At 31.4% G+C, this 21,995-nt stretch overlaps 1 protein-coding gene across 1 annotated transcript; it reads left to right on the top strand.

Moving 5' to 3' along the window:
* The first annotated feature begins 16,409 nt into the window (after positions 1–16,409).
* LOC145312021 (phenoloxidase-activating factor 2-like) lies at positions 16,410–21,755 on the top strand. Its single transcript, XM_080151108.1, has 10 exons — positions 16,410–16,549; positions 16,935–17,041; positions 17,486–17,613; positions 17,941–18,067; positions 18,431–18,522; positions 18,744–18,810; positions 19,235–19,300; positions 19,618–19,712; positions 20,837–20,971; positions 21,226–21,755. Exons 1-10 carry the CDS (start codon positions 16,501–16,503, stop codon positions 21,320–21,322), a joined length of 963 nt encoding a protein of 320 aa, XP_080007234.1. The 5' UTR covers positions 16,410–16,500; the 3' UTR covers positions 21,323–21,755.
* Positions 21,756–21,995: the final 240 nt, after the last annotated feature.

Below are 21,995 nucleotides of genomic sequence, written 5' to 3'. Positions count from 1 at the left end.
ATAATTTAAATTATCAATAAATAAAAAGAGAAAGTTAGCACTCTACAGAATAAAAAGATATGACAAATAATTAGCGCGTTTAAAAATTATCTAAATAAAAATAAACCAGAATGACAAAATTGAAAGTTCTTAAGCAGAGATATCTAAACAAGGATGACAACATCCATAAAAGCGAAGCTCTGAAACGGTAGGACAAACGGACATTAACACTTGTATAATGTCAGAACTGAATAATCAGAATGCGAATGTATAAGAGTCAAAGCAAAATTGTAAGTAAATTTGTTGAAAAACTGCTTGATACAGGATAATGATTATGGACATACTTACATTTTTAGGTCTTGATTATAGAGTTGCTTCGCTTATAATATTGTACTTTGTTGTCCCAGGAATCAGTTTACCAAAAATCAGACCAATCGGATAATTAGGTCACATACAAATTTGTTGTTAAAAATGTAAAAAAAAATCAACATGTTTAAAATGGACGTACGGACATTCTGGTAATGATTATAGAGTTGCTACGCTTTCTAACTCGAACCTAGCTATTACAGGAATCACCATGCAAAATTTGAAATCGATAGGACAATTCTAACATGCCTAAATTAATGAAAAAAGCTATTTAAAAAAGTAAAAAAATCAACATGTTTAAAATGGACGTACGGACATTTTGTTAATGATTATAGAGTTGCTACGCTTTCTAAATCGTACCTAACTACTAAAGGAATCACCATACAAAATTTGAAATCGATAGGACAATTCTAACATGTCTAAATTAACGAAAAAAGCTATCCGTGACGGACGGACGGACGTACGGACGGACCGACCCTAATTATAGAAAAGCTTCGCTTTTAAAAAGATAAATCTATATAGAACATACGTGGAAATTGACGGATTTTCAATTTACAGTTTTATATTGTGGCCTCTTTAAAATGTTCAAATGTTCAAAAACCACCCAAAAGAAGAATTAAGTCATACAAACCAAAACACAGGAATCTAAAGGTTTAAGGCAATGGCCGATAAATTTATGTACATCCCCTGCAATGATGATACACAAAATTCCCTCTATTTTAGATTATAATTATTGGTTGAAACGTTTTGACACTCAACTTGATGAATCAACCAATCAAAATCATCAAAAGTCCCCGGAGCTGTTAAGCAGACGAATAAGAAAACGTTATTAAAAACTTTGGGGACTAGCTAGTGTAATAACAGCCTATTTCCTGCCAAAAACAGCTAAATCTTGGAGTTGCGTTTCTACTTTAAAAAGAGAAAGAAAGTAAATTTTTTGTCTTAAAACCTCTCAAATATTCTACACGACAAAAAAATCTTCAGCGAGGGGTTTCATGTGTGTCTTTTTTCTCCAAATGTCTAATGTTTGTCACGTTATTAAAGTGAGACACTGTAATTAATCATTTTAGATAATTATTCATACATTAGCGAGTAGCTGAGATAATAGTTTCATAGAGGGTTAATAATATTTATGTTATGGTATAAAAACCGATTTATATCCGCTGGATTAGAACAGGTTTTTTAGCCATACTGAAAAATCATGTATAACATCGTATTTTTTCCACGAATATTGAAATAAATTATAAAAATAATAACAGTTTTGTTAGCTTGGGCAGGCTCCCCAGGGCTAACAAAACTGGTATTAATCTTATGATTTTTTATCTAAATATCCGAGGAAAGCTGTCTATATTACGATGCTCTATATAACTATTAAAAAACATAAATATTGTCAAACTATGTCAATAAATCACTAAACACGACTAAGACTTCACAACAGCATTTTTCTCTATTTCTAAGCTTTATTGGCAGAAAGAAAAAAACAAGCCAAATGAAATTTTCCAAGCATAACATTATAGTTAGTTGTATTGTATAAAATTCGATATATTATTACTTGGATGTTGCACCAGATTTTCATGTACTCTGATAAGGTGATGCTCGAAGCTGGCTAAAATAACGATACTCCTATCAACTCCCTTTACCCATCCCCTACTCTCCTTCTGGATGAACGAACTGATCAATAAATGAGGTCCATATTAGCAAGCTTACATATTGATGACAAATTTTCCCCAGTCAATATATCCACGTATATCCTATATTCATTTATATAGAAAAACATAATACCGAAGCGAGAAATTACTTATTTAATAATTATTTTATTGCAAAATATTACAGAAAATATTTCTAGGTTTAGATCTACATATAATGGAATTATTGTTATTTGGATCTTAGACCAGATTACCATGTACTCTAATAAAGTGAAACTCGTAGCTGGTTAAAAAACCGATCCCCCCCGCCACCCATCTTCTTTACACATCCCCTCTGCTCCTAATGGATGAAAGAACTGACCAATAAGTGATGTCCATGTTAGCAACCTAGATTAAAGATAAGTTCCCCCAGATTTTATATATATTATGAGAGAGCTAGCTAGATGATCATATAGATTGTAATATATTAATAGTCAAATAAATACCTATCTTAAAGATAGATAGATATTCAGATAGAAAGATAGTATAAAAGATTTGGCAGAAAAAAATAAAAAAAACTAATGACAATAAAAGTTGTTTTACCTGTCGACGCGCACTCGGTGTCGAGATAATTTAGAGTGATCAACTTTAGTTTTTAGTAGGAATAGGGATATGAGAATTTTGTCAGTGTGTGTATATGTGTGTGTGTGTGTGTGTGTGTGAGAGAAAGAGAGAGAGAGAGAGAGAGAAAGCGAGATAGAGAGGGAGAGAGATAGAGAAGAGAGAGAGAGAGAGAGAGAGAGAGAGAGAGAGAGAGAGAGAGAGAGAGAGAGAGAGAGAGAGAAAGAGAGAGAGAGAGAGAGAGAAAGAGAAAGAGAGAGATAGAGAGATAAAGAAAGAGAGAGAGAGAGAGAGATAGAGAGATAAAGAAGAGAGAGAGAGAGAGAGAGAGAGAGAGAGAGAGAGAGAGAGAGAGAGAGATAGAGAGAGAGAGAGAAAGAAAGAAAGAGATAGATAGATAGAGAGAGAGAGAGAGAGAAAGAAATGTTTGTACAATAATAAGTAAAAAGCAATTATATATTTCCTATGGATAGAAACACGTTTTAAAAACCTGTCTAAACAGAGGTCTCATCAGACTCTAATATGTTAGCAAAAGTTGTCTAATTAATCCAATTAAATGTTATTGTACGCTCACGACACAATCAAAAACTCTACAATACTTTCTTCAGAAGTTTTACACTTAAATGTTTTTTTATCGCATGCATGTCTGTATGTTGTATTGGTTCTTATATTGTCTGAGACTTGAGATGCTTTCCTGAAAATTCCATCCCTTCCGGTTTTATCAAAACTAGCATTTTATTACTAAATTGACAAATATGAGAAGATAAAAAAATACTGATAAACAAAAAGACAAATTCACAGATAGACTGATAGACTTATAGAAAATAGACAGAAAAAAATAGATAGCCAAGTAGAAATAATATAGTTAGACAAATAAACGGATAGATAAATAAACAGAAAGACTATTAGATGGATAGATAAAAAGACATAAAAAAAGAAAAATAGACAGTTTAATATGACGTATGGACGGATGCATAAGACAAATAGACAGACAGACAGACAGACAAATAGGCAGAATGAAAAATGGAAATTCAGAATGAAAGACATACAAATAAAAATATAAAATAATAAATTAGACATATAAATATAGACAGACAAATATATATAGACAAGAAGACGAATTGATGTGTAAACATAAAACATCCTACTCTTGTCGAGTAAAAAAAGTCGGAGTATAACAGACAAACTTAATATGTGTTTTTGCTATAATTTCCGCTCTTTATACAATAAATGCTTAAAGGCTGAAATAATAAATGTAGGAACATGATTTAATTTCTAAGCTTAAAAAGAAAGTAATCATAATTTAAGAAAAAAAATATGAAATAAAGATTTAAAGTAAAATAATAATTAATTTACATCAAAATAAACTTTTCCAGTTTGATTTAGAACCATTTCTCAACAATACTAAAAAATCATGAATAGCATCGAATTACAGACAATTTTCCACAAATATTAAAATCAATACCAGATTCAAAAGAGCGTACCTAACAAAACTGGTTAAATCCAATAATTTTTCATTTAAATATCCGCGGAAAGCTGTCTATAAAATCAATATTCAGATAATATAAAACAAAGATAAAATCGATCATGAATTACCAGAAAAACCTCAAAATTGTACTGCATTAATATGGGATATTTATACTGAAAATGAAACTGACAACCGATCCCCCCTTAAACCCGTTAAAAAATGTAAGATTCTATCCCTGCGAGGATCTTCTAACTCTTAATAAACCTAATCGAGCCTAATATATCCTTAAAAAATTTAGTTTTAATCTATTCTACAGTTGAGATCAATAAAGGAAATTCTGTTATTTGGTCTAGCAGAAATTCATAGGTAAAACTGTTTTTGTTGTCATATATTTATCCACTGTTTGATATTATTCATTATCTATTCATTGTACCTTGGGGGGAAGATGCAAATTTGATTTAGGTTTCCAAGATATTTCCACCCATAATTTTATGTAAACTATATTTATATTTTTGGGATGGTGCAACTTCTAGTTGTAAGTTGCTAAGATATTGCCACCCATAATTTTATGTAAACTTTATTCATATTTTGGGGATGATGCAACTACTAGTATTAAGTTGCCAAGATTTTTCCACCCATTATGTTATGTTTACTATCTTTACATTTTTGGGATGATGCAAACTTTAGCATTTTGTTTGCAAGATATTTTCAACCATAATTTTATGTAAACTTTATTTACATTTACAGATTTTGCAACTTCTAGCCTCAAGTACTGAGATTTTGTCAGCAACTAATTTATGCAGCTTTATTACTTTTTGAGACAGTATAACTTCTTTCAATAGATTACAAATATATCTTAACCCATGATTTTCATAAATTATATATGCTAAAATTTACATTTCACTTATTTCTTTAACTAAAAGCCTTTTTATCATCCTTGTTAACTATATAATCCCCCCAAAAACTTCGTGTTTCATAAAATAAAAATAAAAGTTGCCCATTGTCCTGCCTAATAAAGTATAATTTAGTTTTCTAATCCAAAATTCCTAATGTTCTAGGATAAGAAGTTTAACATCACAACAGCATGCTTGATAATGTTGTTATTCTAATGTGATTAATCAATAAATATAGTTATAGAACCAGGCTTTAATAATCTTACTGACTCCAAGAATCTTCTTGTGGTGACATAATATATTCAAATCACATGGATATAAGGGTTTTGTAAAATTTATTTCCATGGATTATGTCGACTATATGGTATAAGGAGGTAATGGCTAACATATTATCGACATACAATAATTCTAATGACATAATTGACTACTACTTATGCTGACTATATGACATGAATATTAGTGTTAATAACTGATTTATTATTGATATAACGTTTTTCTACTTACATTGAGACGACATATGATGTTAAACTACGTTCAAAATTGTATCTTTTGCTGCAATGTCAAGCTCCGTAACATCAATAGTAAGAGTAGAAGGAATGCCTTTTCCTAATAACAGGCTCAACTGATTACCATGGACGGACAGTGGTGAGGTGATCCAAAAAAGAGTGTTTTTTAAATATTATTTTTTTTTCGGGTGTTACTTAAAACTATAACCTAAGGTGTTTGGCTATATGCTTGGTGTCAGGATTCTAGATGGGCGTCAGATGACATAAACCATTATCCAGCTTTATTGGGTAATGTTAATGGTTTATATGACTATGTGGTGTCCCTAGTATTCCTGTATTCAAATTGATAGTCTTATAACAGCCTCAAGCATATAAATTTATCCATGCAACACAAAAGGACAGGTAACAGTTTAAAAAAAAATAAGAGCACGTGGCCAACAAACAATTGAAAAATGAAAAATGGCCTAAAACCAACCCAAGACCTAAATCTTGAAATAAGATAGCATAAAACCATTACACAGGACCTATGTAAAAATACCTTTAAATAGATAACCCAATCAGTTCAGTAGGTATTGAGATCTCAAGCTTCATACAAAATTATTAAATGTATTGGATTCTAAATGTAGAAATGAATGGTGCTTACTAAAAAATCTATTATATTGCTATGTGAGGTTTTTTTTACTGGTGAGTTTGAATCAATTTGTTTTAAAGATTTTTCTGTAATAATGGTTCTTCGACATTAAAGGATGTATAAAAAAAACATAATCTTACCTGAAAATTAAAGCTGTTTCCTGATATTTATTACAAAAGAGTAATTATAAAAAACATCAAATTATTTAAAGTTGAGACGTCAATAACACTAACATTTAAAAATAATTTTAGGGACACCCTTTAAATTTGATCTAATTGTGTTTTGGATTGACTTAACAATCAAATAAAGCCCATCCCATACACACACACATTACACACACAAACACACACACACATGTATACAAGAGTGACAACACCCAAAGAAACCAATAGAATAAAAATCAAAATAAAAAAATTCGACCAAAAATCAATATATCCTACAGTATAAAGAAATAAGATTTTTATCCGAAGCTAAAGATCTAGTTAAAATTGGTAGTCTTCTGGGAAGCTTTATCTATGTCTTTGGGAGGTTTTAATCTATTTTTCTGAAACCTTCCCGCCTCCAATTCCCTAGAGGCTTAAAGCAACTAGTATTTTTAAAAAGCAAAGACAAGAGAAAAAGATTAATAAATGTAAATGTAAATGTGGAACCGTATAGAGAAAAAAAGTAAATAACAGCAAAAACGTCGCAAATAAGAAATAAAAAAGATGATTATTATAGAGATGCTACGCATTTTATAAATGACAAAGAACACAAAAGATGAAATATTCTATTTGAATTCTTTTATGATTTTTCTTGACATATTCAATTTTTAATTTCAAATTAAACAAGAACACATACATTCATACATTTAAATTCTTATAATAAAGTATCAAGAATTCTGTGAGTTTGTCTAAGTACCGAAGAATTTAGTTAACTGCTGAACCGATATGGTTTTCCTTTACAATGTAGCTTCCCATAGGTTTTTTTTTCATGGTATGTTTAACCATTTATAAACATTACTAAAATATTTAGACTGTAATGGATATACTGTATGAATTTTGAGAGAATATGATACTCTAGAGGTACCGCTCAAAAGTCAAATAAAAATCTTTTTTAAAAAATCTGGTTTAAAATCATATAAAAAAATACCTCGGGGATTATATATTAGTAGCGATGCTTTGTATCTAAAACTGCTTGTGTGAAAACTTATATGATTAAGGTAAATTGTAGTTGAAGAAACATAATATTTTTGAAATATTTAAAGGGTGTAATATATGCTTGCAAAACTAATATGTTTTTTTTTAAGGAATGATATCATTGCAGAGATGCCTTGCAGCCTGAAACTGTTTATGTGACAACTTGAATCTAAATGATGACAGAGTCCATTCTAATTCTGATGGTACCAAACCCTTTTTTTTCAGGGGTCATATTCATAAAAGGTCAGCTTTGTATTTTTTTGTTTGAACATTATAAAAAGAAAACAGACAAAAATAATTCTACTTTGAATAATATATTACGATATTTGAATACCCGATACACTAAAACAATGTGATTATGGAGATCATAGCTTTATACTAGAGGCGTTAAAACAGTACATACACCTTCAATAGCTAGATTAGAAGAAAACTGTTTACCATAAAATATATTACCTTGCAGATTTAGGACTTTCATATAAGATTAATGCAATCAAATGGTTTATTGTCTGGTAATTGTTAGAATACCAAGTTCTGGGTGTTTAGGTGATTGGTCGCTTTAAAAAATGACTCAACGTAGGTCCATATAAATATTAAAATAAAAGATTAAAACCAGCTTTGTTAGTCCCGAGGGGCCGAACACCAAGTTTAACAAAACTGGTAATAATTTTATGTTTTTTAATTCAATATTACTGAAAATTTTTTCTTATAAGATGCTATACATGATTTTCAGTATGGATAAGAACCGGTTCTAATCCAGCTGATATTAAAAGGTTTTCAAGCTATACTGGAATAGTTATTTCTCGTATCGTATTATAAACGGCTTTCCGCGGATATAGAATGTACAATTATAAGATTAAAACTAGTTTTTTTAGCCCCGAGGTGCCGGAGGCACCGGCTAAAAAAACTGGTTTTAATCTTATGATTGTACATTTCTATATTCGTAGAAAACTGGATATAATACGATGCTAGACATAGTTTTTTCGTATGGATGAGAACCGGTTCCTATCCACCGGATTCGAATGAATACGAGAAAAATATTTTCTCTACTTTTAGGTTTTACCAGTCCTTTCGTAATCAATAACTGTAATCCAGATTCCAGGCTTTAAAATATTTTTGCCTTTTCTCATATAGTACATAAAAATTTCTACTTAATGTTGACTTACATCTCCTTAATAAACTCAAGAGTTTGAATGGAATGTTCATTTGAATTGAAAAAAGTTCTAAAGCCAATGGTTTACAGTACCGTTACAATAAATTAGTAAACTTTTTAAGTTAAACATTTCTGTGATACTAAGATTAATATAACTATAGAAATCTTCTTTGGATTCTTGTTTTGACAGCTTGTCTTGATTGAAAATTATTAATCCAATTCTAACAGATATTTGAGGCATGGAGTAGCTATAAGAAGAGAAATAGCGCTATCCCTTTTTTTTATAAAGTGATAAAGTTTATTTTGTCTGCACCTTTGGATTTCAATAACTACTAAATTAATTAAGTTCTGCTATTTAAGAAAACTTCATTTTGGTCCCAGGGCTGGTTTTATTCTTTTTTTTTAAATTTTAGATTTAAACCTTGAGATGGTTTTAAGCAATATTTCTTCTCCTGCTTACCCCTTTGGATACAGCACCCTCAGTCTTTATTTTTTTGTATTAAATATTATTACTCTTATATACATTCTCTATGATTTGAATGTAACCTAAGAACATTACTTGTTGCCCATTTTAAAGCGAAGCTTTTCTAGATTCGTCCATCCATTCGTCCTTAACGGATTGCTATGATATTAAATTTAATTTTGACTTGATTTCTGGAGTTTTAAATCCTAGAATGTAAGTAGTTTTACAGCTAATTAAAATCGCATTTTGTTTTCATTTTTTATATGTGTTTGTCCGATTTTTGAATAGTTGAGCTAAACATTGATGAATGTTGTCAGCCTTGCTTTATGATTACATTCTTTGTTAACTAGCTTGTGTAACTAGATTTCCCATATTAAGTAAAACATAACATAAATTGTTGATGCTATAAAACAAACTAGCGGTTGCGCCCCGAGCATCCAGGGGCTCAATAGTTACAGTGATAGTAGAGGATAGAAAATGGCCTAAAACCTAAAACCATCCCAATACCTATGAGGAGCTTCCCTAAAGTGGAGAACTAAATTGGTTCAGTAGTTATCATCTTTAATCTTAAATTACAGACAAATAATGTACTTTATAATTCAACCTTTTGTCAGATTTTTTTCAAGGCTTACGGCGTATTATTTTAAAATAATCAAAAAATAAATGTGGGTCAAATTTTCTTCTTCTAGGCGTGAAAAGTAACAAAGTTAAATGGATAAAACATCAGGAATAAGGTATAACAAACAAGCGAAAGAAACCTAAAATAATTTATGGAGGCAGATAAAAAGTTAGTCATTTTTAATAAGTGTTGCCCTCCAACGACAACTGAAAATCACGTATAGAATAGTTATATTTTTCTAATTAATTTCGTTGTTGGTTTAAGCTGGTAAAACAGCAAAATATCCAAAAAAACGAAGTCAACATTGAAAAATAGCTAGAAGAAAGCAATTATAAATAAGTTGACAATATAATAACAGTTGTTGAAAATAATGTAAAATCTTCATATAAAAGTTCAAGTTTAGGTTTATGCAATGACAAGATTTTCCATAATGGGGATAAAACAAGCAAAAAAGCGACATTAAAAAGCATTTACTAAATGGTCTGACAACCAATGTCATTATATGCCAAAATAGGAATAACAAAAAATAAATTAAGATGCTAGTCTCCATACAAAATAAGAATTATTAAAAAACAAAAAATAAAGCCGCAAAAAGCAATCAATGGCCGGTCTGAATGCTTATACATTTATTATGATTTGGGAATCTGGACATAAAAATCTTCTATCTGTCCTGGCAGCTAAGAAAATCTTACATCTTTGTATTTACTTGTGTGTACTGTACATACAGATTGACGGACGGGTAGTCATAGAATTGCTGCGCTATTTATGATTATAATTGTAATGATAAGTTTTATTTATGTTTTCAACTTCCTGCCCTATAATTATCTTTCTTATTTGACATTTCAACTACAAATGTGAGCTTTCAGTTGTTTATTGCTATCTGTAGCAGTTGTTATCTTAAAATCTAAGCGACTATAATACTTCAGAAATTTTAGGGTAAATTTGGCTGTTTATTACACAAGTCCCCAAAGTTTTATAAAAACATTTTTTATCGTTGGCTTAACAACTTTGGGGAGTTTCAATGAATTTTAATTGGTTGGTTGGTTCTTTTAGTTGAGCGTCTGAACCTTTCAACCAATAAATGTAATCTACAGAAGAGATAATTTTGTGTATCATAATTCGGAATATACATTAACTTATCAACCAGTGCCTTATCCCTTTAAAAGATCCAATTCTATACATAGTCATTATCAAAATTGTGATTTTTAGGACACCTACTTTCTTTTGAATTTCGTTGTGTTGTACTTAGTTACAGGTATGGATGTAGAATATACGTGGATATTATAACAATGGGAAAGATTTTCGTCAATTTAGTTCGCTAACATGGACATCACTTATTGGTCAGTTCGTTCATCCAGTAGGAGGTCAGGAGGTGGGTCAAAGGGCGTTTATGGGTGAAATCGTTTTTTTAGCAAGCTACAAGTTTTACTTAATTAGAGTACATGACAATCTGGCGTTAGATCCAAGTAATAAATTATGGAAAATCTTTCATGCAGATATAATATCAAAGTAATATTTTTGTTGAAAAGGATTACAATTGCTCTTGCGAATCAATGTTCCTAGGGTTACTAATTCAAAATTGTTGACTATATATATAAATTTAGTTTGCACTCTATCTTTGCGTTAAATCCTGCCTCTAGCAACATATTCTTGTGTTTATCATTTAGTATCAATGATTTATATAAACTTATGCTATATGTAAATATTCTTAATCTGGCATTATCACTGTATTTTGATATGTTGACTGAAATAAATATTTGATGTTGATGATGTTGATGTGTTGAATTAGCTATAAGACTCCATGAAACTTTTTTAATGTGTTTTTTTAATGTTAAATCCATTTTTGAAAAAGGTAGTCCTACATTAGTATTTTTTTTTATTGTTTGATAAATACAAGTTGCTTCGTCCCTAGCCTCTTGGAGAGGGCGAAAGTCAGGAAGGTATCCTACAATCACCCAAAGATATTTATACAGTTTCCTTAAACAATACAACGATTTCGAAGAAGCAATTTCGAAGCATCAGACAAAAAAACCTTACTACTTTACATTATATTATGTTTAATTGGAGGGACCTTTAAATTCTTTTAGATTGGCGGACCAAATAAACTTGGAGGGAAATTGTCAAGAATTAGTTGTGATTACAGGAAATGATAGAAATTATGTTCTAAGTCTTCTTCATTATTACACCCTGTCCAGGCTTAACTATTTGTAAGAGTTTGCTCATGTAAACCTGCAAAATTTTATTCCGAGGACAAATAAGCAATAAATTTTCCCAGTTAAACTTAAAGCGTTACAGCTTATAGGTGTGCAAGCTTTTGACTAGGAAAGCATAATATGACTTTGATTGTTTTATGTCCAAAATGTCTTTATGAATAAAAGAAACCACACTGCAATCTTTAAATCTTTAGGAGTCAAGATTTGAAAGGTTTAACTTTATTTTTTTTTTGGTTTAATAGGTTGTTTAACTTTATCTATGAGAATAACACAGAATTAAGAAAATAGACTAAAACTTGTCAAGGACCCATGTTATGCATACTATAAATACCAAGTTCCTGAGTTTAACCATACTTTTGATGGATTTTGACAGGGAAAATTTTGGCGTCAATTTAGCTTGTTAATATGGACCACATTTATTTTCAGTTCATTCATCCAATAGGAGAATGGGTAAAGTAGGTGGATTGGGGTATCGTTATTTTAGCTAGCTCCGATTATTACTTTATCAGAGTACTACGCACCTAGAGGCCTCTAGTGGCACTTTGAATGTTTTTGTTTGTTAAAGTCTCTACGATAATTCTTTACGTACGATACCTCTTTATTTTACGTTGAAGTCTCTCATACATTAAAAAAATTTCGATTTTTTTGTCATTTCTCTTGGGAGGGTGGTGGTACCCTCCCCAAGAATAGTTATAAACCTTCCCGGGACCCATGAGAATCTACCCTGTTAAGGAGAACCCGATCGGTTCAGCGGTTAGCGAGATCCTTCGGTACAGACACTCAGACACACAAACAAACATCCTGTTACTTTAGAATAAGGATATGAAAATCTGGATAATATATAGATTAACATATTATTGGATCTGTAGAGTGGATCCGCTAATCAAATTGAACATTCTGTTACTTTGTAAATACACCAATAGTAATCTCCAAATGTAAATATAGGGTGTGCCCCTCATATATATTTGAACAATCATTTTTATTATAAAGCATAATCACTAGCTTTGCTACTATTTAGTTAGGGTCTATACGTTCGTCATACCTTTTTAAATAAATCTTCTTGTCATATACATTTTTGGACAATTCACATACTAGTCCTATGAAGCAAATCTGATCTTTTAAGTTTTAATTGCTTGATTTAGCTGATAAAGTATTAACGTTCATTGTAAAATTTACAAATATACATACAAAATCTTAAAAGTGCGTTTTGACAATCTTATATTTTTGCGAATTTGTTATTATAGTAAAAGACATATTGCTTGATTGAATACATATTTAATATCCATGCGTTTCCAATTCAATTAGTTCTATTACAACTGATTCCAATCCAACTTTTAGGTCATTTTAAACATTGAAATTACAGATACATAGAAGGTTTGTACAACCTCTTACATTACTGTGATTTAGGGTATGACATGTTCTTAGAAATCTTATTATGTTTGTTTAATTTTATCCATTATAATCCTAATCACTGGACTACACCCTGCTACATGGATATGGACTTAAAAAAGTTTTTTTTTATCTTCCCAATGGTTAAAGTCTAAAGAATTCTTCATAAATATAAGATGCAGGATATGAATGGATGTAGAATATACATGAATGGGGGAAACTTGTCGTCAATTTAGGTTTCTAACATGGAACTCATTTATTGGTCAGTACGTTAATACAGTATGAGGAATGGGGATAAAGGGAAGAGGGTTGGATCGGGGGGGGGGGGGGGGGGTATCGTTATTTTAGTCTGCTGCGAGTTTCACTTTATCAGAGAAAATGAAAATCTTGTGTAAGATCCAAGTAATAATACATCCATTAGGATATTTCTTGTTCAGCCTGTTTGCACAGCAAGATCTAATTAATAGTTCTATTGGTACATTTTTTGACACTATAACTTCTTATCATTTTTAGGAGGAATTTTAACTAGTATTAACAACATAAATGACAAGTGAAAAAAATTTACACCTTCCAAAATTTTAATAAGGATGAAGGGGGACCTTAAACTTAAATCTCCGTTCTACTATTATTAATGTCATACACCTTACATAACAGAGGATATATATGTTGATAAAAACTTTGTGATCATTTTAGCTGTATGTTTGTCTGAATATCAATTCCTACCCAACTCAAAGTAAGTGGACTACTCCCAGTTTTTATTACATATCATGTGGGTCAAAATTTTATTGCAATTTGATATTTTTAAAAAATTGCTAAACAAAGATTTTTTCAACTGTTGCCACCCTAGCTTCTAAGGACTCTTTATTCAAAGAGAATGGGAGAAAGGAGAAACCATCCTAATATTTAAAACTGAAAGTAAATTAGCCTGAAACCATAATGAAGACTATGTGAAGCTTCCCTAAAATGAAAAACTCAATCGGTGTAGTGGTTACCTAGATATTAAAGGATGAACAAAAAATCTTTCAGTATATAAAAGTAGGGAGAGAGGAGGCTGTTAATTACACAAAGTGTTATAATAACGTTTTCTTATTCATTGGCTTAACAACTTTGAGGGCTTTCATTGAATTTTGATTGGTCGGTTTATTTAGTTGAGTGTCCAAAAGTTATATCCACTAATTGTAAATTACATAAGGGGTAATTTTGTGTATCATCATTGGGGATGTACATCAATTTATCGGCCATTCCCTCATCCCTTTAGATCACTAATATATAAAAAAGAATTGTGACAAGACAGTCTATTGGAGAAGTTACAAGGTTACGGAACTTGTTCATGACCCGTTAAATTCCACAAATAATCAGGAATCGATATATTATTATCATGCACCCCTTTACCACATCTCCTCGTCCTCTTATACTGGATGAACGAACTGACCATTAACTAAGGTCCATAATAGCCTTCGAAATTGAATAAAAATTTTCCCCTGTCAATTTATCCACGTATATGATAAATCCATTCTTATTGACTTGTATTGGATAGATTCTAAATTTGAGTTTAATATAAAATAAAACCACTGTTTTATACTTTTTTTCTTCTCAGGTGCTTTATATGGAAAGAAACTCCTTTTTTTTTATTGTTCTTGAAAAAATATTTGAGATTATACAAATCGAAGATAAGTTATACCCTGCATTTAATTTTGTAATAGTTTATAAGTGGCCGGTTGAGCATGCAATTTAAAGCATTTCCATCCCCATCCCCTAGTACTATATGAAGAAACTGACCAATAAATGAGTTCCACGTTAGCCAACTGAAAAGGCAACTTCTTTTTCTCGGTCATAATATCCAAGTATTCTATGTCCTTTTCATTTTTATTAAAACTTTTTAAACTACGTCACCCAGGGGCGTCCAAGCTTTTTTAATTTACTTTTGGGGGGGGGGGGTAAATGCCGCAATTTTTTTTTACCCCCCCCAAAATTTTTACCCCGGGGATAAAATTTGCTTGGGGGGGGGGGGTAATTACCCCCCGTGAAATCTGTTGACAGGGGTAAATTTTGTTTACCCCCCCAAAATTTACCCCCGGGGTAAAATTTTTTGGGGGGGTAATCACCCCATTACCCCTCCCCTTGGACGTCTATGACGTCACCGCTTCATATTTACTTTTTTTGAACATTAAATTAGAAAAAAATAATACAAAACAGGAGAGTTTCCTTTAAAGGTTTGCACTTTATATTTTCTAGTTTAATGTTTAATCTATAAACTTACTTTAGATTAGTAGGAAAGTCTTAGCTTTAAGTTTTTTTTTCTTAATTAACATTTCTTTTGAAAAAATATTTGCAGCTCAAATTAGGGTATTCCTTAATTAACAAATTAAAATCAAGAAAAGCTTGTTTCCTTTTTACCTTTCGATTATCATTTATTAGAACCTGTTCACAGCTATTCTGAAAATTCATGTATAGGAACCTAGTTGAGAATATTTTCCACGAATAATGAAATAATAATCATAGAATTAATACCAAACTTGTTTTAATCTTAAAATTTTTTATTTTAATATCCGCGGAAATTTGTCTGTAATACGATGCGATAGATAACTATTTTATTACTGTTAATTATTTTCTAAAGTATTTATGAAAGCAAGACTTTCCTTTTAATCTATACAGCTTATCCAATAAATTTGTAAATTTTCGGATATTTAGGAAATTTTGAAATCAATTAGAACTCCTGCCGCGATTTGGCCAATTCAATTTGGGCCAGTCTCATAGATAGATAGAAAATAATATAAAATTGGTAGATATATTAACATTATTTTACCCTTACAAAGAAACAATTTAATTATTATATTTCGCCATTTTAGGTAAAATTGCATATTCCAAAAAATGATATTCCAGTATGGCTTTGAAATCGATTATTATCCGCTGGCTTAGAATCAGTTTAAGCCAAACTAAAATATCAGGTATAGCAACGTCTAACAGACAATTTTCCACGAATATCAAAATAAAAGTAATGGAATTGATACCAGTTTTGTTAGCCGGAGCCTTCGGCCAACTCAGGGCCAAAAAACTGGTTTTAATCTTATTATTTTTCATTTAAATATCAATCTTATATAATAACTATTATAAAAAAAATACATCAATACAAACGAGTACATATATTAATTCAAAGATACAAAGAGTTAAAAATACTATTTTTTTATAGTTAAACTCTACAAAAAAAATTACAAATCATATCTTACTTATTTACATACTTCACTATTTTTTTTTTTTTTTTTCAATTTTAAATGAAATTAAAAACTTATTTTTAAAATGAAAAATCAGCTGATTTTATAAAATTTTTCGTTAGTAAACAATATTCATTTGTCGGAACAGGTTGATAGGTTATTGGTGATAAAATATTAGTGATATAAGATGAAGTTTGCTCTTATATGCCTACTTTTTGTAGGCTATGTTAATTCAGGTAATTGTCTGTTTGATAATGACAAATAGTTTAATAAAATACGAAAAGTTTATTTTAAATCCAACAGTGTTTCGAAAAGCGATGCTTTACCATGATAAAGTCGTGGGTAGTTGTTTTTTGGGAGTTTGGGGTGCCCCCCCCCCCCCAAGAAAATAGACTAAAACCACAGGACCGGTAGTTATATTCCCTGAAGAGAATTATCTAATCGGTTCAGTGATTACCGAGATCTTAAGGGACAGACAGACGGACAGACATCAAGCTACTTTGTATTAAATATATGCTAAATTATATTCACCATATTCACAGTTTTTAGAATATTGAATTTTAGGTTCTCTTTTTGGGTGTTGTTATCCTTGTTAAAATAGATGTTTTTTGGATTTTTAAGGTGGGATAATGTTTGATAATCTGCTACCTAGCTTCCTGGGAGGTAGGTCAGCGCAGGCCCGAGGATCTAGCGGTCACATGCTTCACCAGGATCCAAGTGCACCACAGGAATTTGTCAAATATACTTTTGTATCCAGGCTTTCCAAGTTTTTCAATTTTATTGTTAAAAAGCATCTATTCGTTAACGAAAAAATCATTTCTGATACCATGATTTAAAAAACGGTCATTACACAATATTTATTAAAAGCTTTTACTTTATAACCAATATAACAGTCATTTCTGATTTGGTGACTATTTTGACCTAAAAAAAAATACTTCTTTTGCATTATCTCAAAACGTCTTGGTACAGTTTGGCTTACTTTGATACAATACATCTTTATATAAAAGTAACAGTATGTCCACATATTTGTGTTTGTCTATCTGTCTTTGGCTTATAATCTATTAAATCAACATATCAACTGGTCAACTGTCAACTGGTGAATACCTTTTATTCCAAAGGGTAGATTAAAATAAACACTTATAAAATTAACAATTGACAAATGTAACGCACAGTGTGGTTTACGATTTGGTCATGCTATGCTGGGTCGCGGTCATACTGGTCTTGACCTGGACAGTGACACAGAGTTTGGAGAGTATCCCTGGCATGTGGCTATTCTTACCAACACTGCTGGGGCCAGACAGTAAGTTTTACAATAAGTTTAGAGAGTATCCCTGGCATATGGATATTCTTACCAATACAGCTGGGGCCAGACAGTAAGTTTTATGATTAAAGTAAAAAAATAGAGGGAACAAGGGTTAAATAACTGTATGTTCGCGGGGTGGGGACCCAATACCGACTTTCTATGAGGTCTTTGAAATAAGACAATAGCGTCGGAAATATTTACACAGCAATGTTGCTTCAAAAGAGCAGAATTTTCTCGCAAACGAAAAAAGGTTCATGCCACTTGGACCAGTTAATTGTCTGGAATCTAATCTATACTTATACATTTATTGTCTAAATATTTCAGGTATATATGTGGAGGAGCATTGATTGACTGTTCCCACATTATAACAGCTGCCCACTGTGTAAAATCCTTGTATCCAGAAGAAATTGTGGTCAGAATTGGTGACTGGGACGCCGCTTCTAAAACTGAGGTTAGTGCAATAGTTATTTATCGAAACCGTTTTGCGCGGATATTAAATAAAAAATTATAAGATTAAAACCAGTTTTGTTAGCCCCTAGGGACATAAGGCCTATATAGTCTGAACCACAAATAAATTTTATTAATTCTTATTTAGCTTAGTTTAGGTTAAGTAAAGGTTAGAATACTTAATAGAACCCCTCAACCTGCAAGTTTAGATCACTCTGTAGGGGCTAGAAAAAAAGTTACTTTCAAAAATTAAACACCATGGTTGGATGGGAGAGGGAGGTTTCGGTGTTCGAGAAATAGATTTAAGTGAAAGTATCAATCTTACAGATTTGCAATAGTTATACTAAAGATTTCCCTATTATTTTAGCTGTATAAGGATGCCTCTCATACAGTGAGTGATATCTTCATTCATGAACAGTTCTACGCTGGCAGCCTTCACAATGATATTGCTGTTCTCAGGTAAAATACCTTAGTAGCAAGATTCTAATATCAAAGTGACCAAATGTTTTATAGTCTTTACCGAAAGTTCTTAATAACGCTGCATTGATATGACTTTCCTTTCTAGATTATTTTTTTTTCCAATAAAATAATACGTTGATCGTGTATAAAAATTTTCTGACACCTGTCGACAAAATATTAAATTAAAAACTAAACTAATCAACACTTTTTCATATTTGTAGGTTACAGCACAAGATTCATTGGGATTCTATGCCTCACGTTGCCCCAATTTGTCTCCCCCAACCACATGTAAGTAAACAAGAATGGATGTAGAATATACGTGGATATTATGACAGGGGGAAATTGTCGCCAATGTAGCTTGCTCATATCGGTATACGTTTATTGTTCAGTAAGTTCACCCAGAAGGAGGTGAGGGGATTTAGTAAAGAGGGTTGAAAGGGGAGATTTGCTAATTCAGCCTGCTGCAAGTTTCATTTTATGTAATATTATAATAATATTGATATATTATATACAAGCTATACCGCGTCCTTGCTAGTGTTCCTAGCCTAATTTCTCTAAATTGTTTTGAGGTTGAAGGGTTAGTAAAAAATTCGGACAGCTCAAGTTTTACAGACAGACAGATGACGGACAAACACGAACACTTGTAGAGAAGTATCCATACTAAAAATTATTACTTTGATCTTCGAAAAATGAATTTTATTTGTTTTATCAGGCACAAACTTTAGCTGGAACCAAGTGTTGGGTGACCGGATGGGGCAAGGATGCTTTCTTACAACAGGTTATCATGGCTCTGTTTCTTTCATTCTAATTAATTTTAATACGCTCTCTATACAGAAAGTATTATATACATAACACTATCACAAATTAACAAATATGTTTAAATTCATCATTCATTATTTAAAAGATTGAAAAATACACGACCAAAACAGATTGACTATAGGATGTATATATACTGAAAATCAAAATCGTTTTTATAAACAACTAAGATTTTTAAAAATAAAACACAAGTACATTTGACACAGAAGTACAGACAGAGAGTGATTTCAAGCTTTATAGAACATAAGTTTAACATATAATCAATTTGTAAATATTTAGGGTGAATACCAAGCCATCCTGCAGGAGGTAGATGTCCATGTTGTAGATCCAAGAACCTGCCAGAACGCACTCCAGCTTGCTGGTCTGGGAAACAGGTAAATTTTTATTCCATAATGGATTCAAAAATTAACATTCGCTGGATTACAACTGGTTTTAGGCAATGATTAAAATTCATGTATCGTATCGTATTACAAACCATTATCATTATCATATCCTTAGGACCAACAAAACTGAGAGTAACTTAAAATTTTTGTTTTACTATCTGCGGAAAGCTATCTAAAATACGATTCTATAAAAAACTGTTCTTTTTAATTTACTGTCTGTCTGATAGGTGTTTTTTGTCTCTGATTGTTAGCGACCGTATACAATCTTTTTAAAAACTTTTTGTAATACAAATAAAAGTTTAAATGCTGACAATAGGCCAGAGATGGCTTTTTGAAACAAGAATGCCGCGTTTTTTCGACATTTTTTAGACCTGTCGTCTTCATTCAATCAATCATTATTATGAAAAGGCCCTGTAGGATTTAAACAGAGTATACAACTTAGGAATTAAAAATTTGAAAGTTATTATTTTAGCCAATTTTATAATGTCTGGTATTATCCTCTTAGAACATTTTGTTTCATTTTTGAAAATTTGAGTCCACCCCCCCCCCCCCTCCCCGACAGCGAACTATGAACTCTGGCCGCAGCGCTCGGCTCCCTAGCCTGCCTATCCGCAGCGCTCTGCCCCCTTGCCTGCCTAGCCGCAGCGCTCGGCTCCATAGCCTAAAACCTAACCTAACCTAAAATAGTTGTTCGTCGCTGTCGGGTGAGGGGGGTACTCAAATTTTCAAAATTGAAAAAAAAATTTCTAAGAGGATAACGCCTTATGTCTAATAAAGCTCTAAAAAGATGCATTAATTAATATACAGCAAAAATGGATTTAAGATTATTTATTTTTCTTCCATGAAAGCCATACCAACAAAAGTGAAATAATTAAATAAATAGTTGTGTACTCTGTTTAAATCCTACACTGTCTTTTCATAATAATGATTGATTGACCAAAGACGACAGGTCTAACAAATGTAGAAATAACGTGACATTCTTGTTTCAAAAACCGATCTCAGGTCATTTTTTTTGTTTGGAGTAAAACCCATAATCTAATTTATTTTCATAAACCATATTTCAGTTATGCTTAACTTTTATGTATATACATACTGTACCCCCGTACTATTGGTAGGTTCCAAATGCATCCTGGATGGTTATGTGCAGGTGGAGAAGAGGGTAAGGATGCCTGCTCTGGTGATGGAGGTGGCCCCCTGGTTTGTGGCACTGAGGATCATCATACAGGAGCTACTCTAGCTGGTTTAGTCAGGTAGGATTATGATGGAGGTGGTCCCCTGGTTTGTGGCACTGCTGAGGATCATCATACAGGAGCTACTCTAGCTGGATTAGTCAGGTAGGATTATGATTGAGATGGTCCTCTGGTTTGTGGCACTGAGGATCATCATACAGGAGCTACTCTAGCTGGTTTAGTCAGGTAGGATTATGATGGAGCTGGTGTTTACCTAACTATTTATCTATCTGCATCTATGTATGTATCTATCTATTTATCTCTCTATATTTTAGTTGGGGTGTTGGGTGTGGAGAGCGAGGTGTGCCAGGTGTTTACACGAATATAGCCAACTATGTCAACTGGATCTATGACACTATGAATATTGTTTAACAAAATGAGCTAAATTAAATGGTTGTGTCTGTTGAAAATAAATTGTAGAATATTGCATACAGTAACTAAGTAGGTATTAAATTCTTTAGGAAATGCAATAAGAAGAATATAAAAAAAAATTATTTTGAAAGATTACTTTTTTGATACCATATAGTTTTCAATATGATAACTTACAAATCAATGACTTCTATAATAATTTTAAATTTTAAACTACTTTTTCACCAAAGTTTTTATTCATTTGTTTACATAATAAACAGAAAGAATATTGAAAAGATTATATTCTTATAAGGAAAACCCCTTAAACACCATTTAAATGTTTTTGTGTTGATTTTAAAGTTTGCCTACTACTTTACAATTCATTTTCAAGATTCTCAATTTAAAAGTGTTAATTTTAATGTTTTATTAATTTATTTTAATAAATATTTAGAATATTTTCCCAGAGGTTTAATCTTGTTTGGGTGATTCATAAGGTCAAAATATTGGTTGGTCCATTTAAATTAGGTATTCCAACATTGAGTTAGGTTTAGACTGCCCACCATTTTGTTTTGTTATAAACTTTTTTCATTTAGAATATTCCTTGCGCCAGAAGGTTACTTTTTGCTGATTTTATTTTTAATAGAAAGGTTACTCTAAAATTCACTTTGACTTTTAGTACGTAACGTTGTGGAAAATA

This window comes from Acartia tonsa, chromosome 2, assembly GCF_053477335.1.
Source record: "Acartia tonsa isolate MP-2025a chromosome 2, ASM5347733v1, whole genome shotgun sequence".
Taxonomy (NCBI): Eukaryota; Metazoa; Arthropoda; class Copepoda; order Calanoida; family Acartiidae; genus Acartia; species Acartia tonsa.
This window is presented reverse-complemented; position numbering and strand designations above follow the sequence as displayed.